Source organism: Cupressus sempervirens, chromosome 1 (assembly GCF_028749045.1).
Source record: "Cupressus sempervirens isolate cs-2001-9-10 chromosome 1, ASM2874904v1, whole genome shotgun sequence".
Classification (NCBI taxonomy): Eukaryota; Viridiplantae; Streptophyta; class Pinopsida; order Cupressales; family Cupressaceae; genus Cupressus; species Cupressus sempervirens.
In genome coordinates this window covers 506291124-506297123 of record NC_143118.1, presented here as the reverse complement: position 1 = coordinate 506297123, position 6000 = coordinate 506291124, and the positions used below count along the sequence as shown (strand labels likewise).

General features: G+C 31.9%; 1 protein-coding gene across 1 annotated transcript in view; it reads left to right on the top strand.

Annotated features, from left to right (window-relative positions):
• The first annotated feature begins 256 nt into the window (after positions 1-256).
• Positions 257-6000, top strand: part of LOC149578448 (triosephosphate isomerase, chloroplastic-like) — a 59284-nt gene continuing 53540 nt past the window's right edge. Inside the window, exons 1-3 of the mRNA XM_089829188.1 lie at positions 257-502; positions 1643-1669; positions 2756-2825. Coding sequence (XP_089685314.1) covers positions 332-502; positions 1643-1669; positions 2756-2825 — 268 coding nt within the window. The 5' untranslated portion in view covers positions 257-331. The remainder of the gene's footprint in view (positions 503-1642; positions 1670-2755; positions 2826-6000) is intronic.

Genomic DNA, 6000 nt, shown 5'->3' with positions numbered 1-6000 from the left:
TCAGAGTGGTGAATGTACCCGTCGTTCAAAGAGAGAGTGGTGAATGTACCTACTGCCATTCCCCTCGTCCGAGGTAGAGAGAACTTACAAAAATATTGGGATGATCGCCGTTGGACTGTTTATCGTTTAGTCAGGCATAGAGATAGGCATTTCTATGTGTGACTCTGGAGAAAACAAACATTTAATGCTGTACGACCTCCCTTTCATTCAACTGCTAACTACTATTTATACGGATTGAGACACCGTTCTATATTTCGCTCTTCCGTGTGTCGTGCAACCCTAAAACTGTGGTGTATTTTCTAAGACACAGACGCAGAGCGAACAAGGAAGGATGGCGGCCATGATAACTGCATCATCTGCCTCGGCCTCTGCTTCTGCCTTACTTGTGAAGAGCTCGAGGCCACAAATCCAAATGCAGAGGAGGCTTCAGCTTCAGCTTGTGGGCACAAGCAAGGCCAAGCCCACACGCGGAGTTGTCACCTGTATGGCAGGGACCGGCAAGGTTTGTCAATATCTCTGATGTAGGACTAAATCTATTTAGATTACAAATCTTGAAGGATCTAACTTTAACAGGCCAATGCAGTTGTATGGCATAGCTTTTTCGATTGAATGCCTTTACCGATCATATATCACTCTTCCTCTGACGTCCTTGGGAAGTGGGAACGCTGTTTTGGGGATGCAAATTCTTTTGGTTTGGAGGTATTTACAGCCCAGATTTGCGATGGATTAGAATCTGGGTTCATCTCTTACATTGTCAGGCGTTAGGCAATACTTGATTTGACTCTGTGTGAACTAAACTTTCTTATCAATAGATCAATTGAACTAATTTCCTTTACAGAGTGGCGATTCAAATAATCTAAACATGTTAAACACAGCCAACGTTCAACATGTGCATATAATGCGCTGAATTTGCAATCACAATCCACTCATTTTTATTATTTGGTCTCTTATACGGTAAAAATCTTCTATTCTATTACAGCATTTAAGAATATTTTAAGATTGCTACAAAAAAATTTGCCTTTTAAGTTTTGAATTCTTATGTGTCAAATTAAACAACTATCTTGCTTTTAAAATACGGGCTGCTGGTCGAAGATGCGTCCTTATGTGTACTGGACTTCAGGGATGCCACCCAATCAGCGGAAACATGGAACTCTAGGATTTTATGGTCAAGAAGGTTTTTCTTTTGTTATTCACATTACAAATATAGAACTATTTGATGTTATTCCTTACCATACATAACGTTTACTCACAACCCCAATGTTTATAAGTGTGTGTGATGTGTACGTGTGTGTATATATTGCGATGAGCAGACATCAAGTTGAAGCAATCTACTCATGGATTTTATGAATTGATTTCTCTAGAAAGTAGTTGAATTTAGCTTTCCACATTGTTGGCTTGGTAATTATGTCAAACAGCTGTATTGCTTTATGGTAGAAGATATTCCTGTTTAAATTTTTAAGTCGCTGACTTGGTAATATTGAGTGAGAGGAGCATTTACCTCATGTAATCAAAATGACAACCTTTTAGGTAGGACTGAGTATAATTTCATTTGTTTCATGAGATTCCGTTTCTTAATTTCATTTTCCACTTGACTAATTTTTGTCCATAGCATGGCACTAATATTTTGCTTTGATTTTGACAGTTCTTTGTCGGAGGGAACTGGAAATGTGTAAGTATCATCATTTAAATGTCTTTTATTGTCAGTTTTTGAATAATTTATTTTTTCGATTGATGCTTGCATATTTCTTACAGCAAGATAATTCATTCAGCACATTATAATGTATATGCACTCCTCCTCTCTTCTAGTTTGCTTGGTTGGTTTGTTTCCTGTCTGAACTTGTGTAATTAAAGCAGAGTTATTTAGTTTTGGTGAGCAGTCAAGGATCTTAGTCCAATTCAGGGGCTTAAGTAGTCAAATGAGTCTGAGGAAAGTACAAAATGAACTATAAAGTGAAAAAAAACATTAAAAGAATTTTGTATAAATATATTAAATATAGTTTTTAATTGCTGAGTTTTGCCTAGGTTTGGTTGAGTTTCCATTTAGTCCAACTTGAAGTGCAAAAAGAGCTTGCAGAGTCCAGAGTCTCAACACTATGGATCAAAATAACACCAACACTGCAAATTACATGTGATGTACATTGAATATATATTATTTTTTCTTTTGTTGACGCGCTTCTTTCAAGCAACAGTATGCAGATCTAAGAGTTGTATTTTCTTATTTAATTTGTAGTTTTCTATGTAAGTACTGACATCTTGAACTGTCTATTGAAATTGTACCCAGAATCAAGATGCCACAGTTAGGAAGAATAAAGCACACATAGAAATTTGTTTCGTTCTTATCTTCTTCTTCCTCATTTCATTTTTGTCCTCTTACCTTTATGCATTCTTTACTGCAGACATGTTTTAATGGCCGTAAATAATATATTCACTGCCTCTTTTTTTCTTTGTTTACCATTTAAGGTTTCCCCAACTTGTCTAATTGTTGTTCTTCTTGCATTTCTTTGAGTTTTGAGTTCACTTTGAGTCTAGGGCCCTTTTTTCTTTAGTTCTTTGTTATTGTAAATTTGTAATAGTTGTATGTTTCAGTCCTTTTGAGACCTATTATTTGCCATTTGTGGACATTAATATTAGTTATTTCGTTCTTATTTGCTGAATCTAGAATCTAGAACCATAAATTTTTTTGAGCTTGCAGTGGAGAGTAAGTGATTGGCCTACACAAGCCTTATGATCCTTTTGAACTTCAACTGTATTACAGAATGGCACAAAAGCTTCCATTTCAAAGCTTGTGGCTGACTTGAACAGTGAGAAATTGGAAGACGATGTAGGTAAGAAATGGAAGCTGTTTTCTTGTTGGATATATCTTCCTATGCTGTCAACTGATTAGTACATGTCTTTATGCAATAAGTGTTTTCGCATTAGTTATGGAACAATGAAGAGAAGATTTATTGATTGTATCCCACAGTTGCAGTTTTTTCTACAAATATTAGTGTAGTTTTGATATGATTCTGTTTAACAATCTGTATGTGTTGGCAGAGTCAGGACATTAGGTTACTATATTTCTCTACTTATCATTTCTAGATTTGCCATAAAGTAAAAAAGATACAATTCTGGAAATTTTAGATGTATGTTCCAGTTATTTAGCTATGAAAAAGTTTTTAAGTATGGTCACATTCAATTCCTTTCTTAGGAAAAAAAGGAAAGGAAACTTGGAGCTACCTAGCCTTCACCTGTTTTGTTCCATTGTTTTCTGTTATACATTTTTTGGAAAGGAATTCTCTTAAGTTCTGCCTTTGCAAAACACAATTAACAAAAAGCCTTTAAAGATTACCACATTCAAATGAATACAGTTTCTAATATCTTGTTTTGAAGTATCAAAAGAGCTACTCATCAGATATTTGAGCCACACTGAAATGGAATACAAAATGTAATACCAAGTCATAAGTCAATCTTCTAGGATTGTATCACCATTGTTTGGAAATCCCAATTGATATATGGTCGGGATATTTTTAATGTTAAAAAAGCAAATGATTACTTGATCTATATTGTGAAGTTGGACTTGTATTAAAAAATTTAGAAGTATTTTGAAAGAAGTGATGTTTTGCAAGGATATATGTTTAACATTGTAATAGAGATAATGATCTTGGATTGGAAATTGTTTTATTCCAATCAGAATGGAGTGTTAAACAGAGTATTTGAATTTCTATTAGTGACAAGATCACCATCTACAAATAACATATTATTTGTGCGATTGTCATTGTGGGTTTTACTTGACAGCTGTGATTGTTTTTGCATGTTTCAAAAACACTTGAGGATTAATGAAAGGAAAGAATGCCATTAGGATGCTCCCAATGTTCCTATTTGTAAGAGACATAAGATTGGTTGTAAGCATATAAGTGTGAGGAAGAGAATCAATAAGCTAAGCTGGTTATAGGAACAAGAGCTAGTTCAGTGTAGAGAAGAACATGTGTGACATTAGGAAAAACTTGTATGACCTGCTTGATCGAGAGCTTTTTGTGGTTACTTTGGGCCTTTGATAATTAGAAGGAGAGGATTGATTTCTATTGGAACTAGGAGTAAAGCTTATTCTTATGGGGACAGTTGAAAACTATATTACAGGGGAAAAATCATCTTTATATGGTGTCAAAAGTGGAATATATGTTTACAATTATTCAATCCTCTTGGAAAGCTATGCAATTTTAAAAGAAGACATATTGCTTTGAGTCCATGTTAGAATGTTATGGCATTGGGAAAGTTGCCACTGAAGCTCATGGGATGTGGTTTGACCTACAAAAATGATGATTTGTTAATTTCTAATTTTTGACAGCTAGCAAAGGTTGTATAAGTGTCCTATGTGGCAAGATAAGCATCAAAGACTGACTAAACAAGGTTGTTTAAGTGTCCTATGTGGCAAGATAAGCATCGAGGAAGTGGAATATGTTTATAGTTATTCCATCCTCTTGGAAAGCTATGCAATTTTAAAAGAAGACTTATTGCTTTGAGTCTACGTTAGAATGTTGTAGGATTGGGAAAGTTGCCATTGAAGCTCATGGGATGAGGTTTGACCAACCAAAATGATGATAAGTTTATTTTAATTTTTGATAGCTAGTAAAAGTTGTATAAGTGTCCGATGTGGCAAGATAAGCATCAAGGACCGGCTAAATAGCCGAATATTTGTACAAGCTAGGCATTCGTCGGGTGTAAATGTTAGGCATCAATGTCTATCATGTGCCGTATTCCATGCTCCACATCCTTTGATATCTCCGTAATTGCACATCCCATTGTTGACAAAATTATTAATTCTGTCCATAACTGTATATATTTTTATCTGATGATAGAAAGGAAGTGGCCATTCAACAAAGATAAAAACCTAAGTGTCTCCCTTAGTAAAAAATGCATTTTAATTTGCTGCCTTTTAGATGTTGTGATGATAAAAATATTATATAGTTCAAATAAATTAAAAATTTATGTAAAAAGGATGATTGTAAAATATTGTTATATCTTTAATTTTTCTTATTGTATTGTATAAATTTATTTATTATTTTTGTATTTGTAAATCCCTTAGTGTGTTGTGCGCTCTAATGTACATATTTTAATAATGATAAAAAAATTGTATAGAAATATTTAAATAAATAGAATGAATGTAGAACATTAAGTATGTAGTATATATGTTTATTTTAATAGAATTTTTTTATTAAATTTAAATATAAGATTATGTAGCATATATTTATATTATTATTATATTAAAATATAATCTTTTTTCATTTTCTAATTTTTATATATATATTTAGTGATCGGTAAGAGGCCAAAGCCAAGGTTAATTATTATTATTTGTTATGATTAATTATTCCGATTATTAGTTAATCTCAAGTAGTTTGGAACCCAAGACCTCCCAGATATTTACCGTTGTGTTGTAGGCTCTGGCCTTAATCTTTATATATATTGTATATTAAATTGCAGCTAAATTAAGTATATAGTTACAATGCTATCAAGCTCAATATATTGTTGTTTAATAATTAAATATATAATAATCATTATATTTAATTTAAAATTTCAGTCCCTTTATATTTCTAATTTATTTTCATATAATTTACATTAAATAGCATTTATAATATTCTTTTATTTTTTAGATTTATTTTACCAATCTGAATTTTCTAAGATTCATTTTACCAATTCATTTTATTTATTTTTTGGAGGAGTTACGAAAATATTTGAAGATTCTATCTTATTGATTTTAAATATTTGAATTTCTTATAAAAATTTGAGACAGACTAATTTTTTAATCAAGATTCTTGAAGTAAAATTTATAATTGATGGATATCACAAATAAATTGATCAAAAGAATAAAAATTATAATATCAAATACAAATTAGCAAAACAAAAGTAACATTAAGATCAACATAAACTTTGAATAGAAGAAGGATAATAAAAATTAAAAAAAATTATTAATAAAAAATTAGATATATTTTATTCAATAATTTTTAATAGTGTAACTTAATTGTT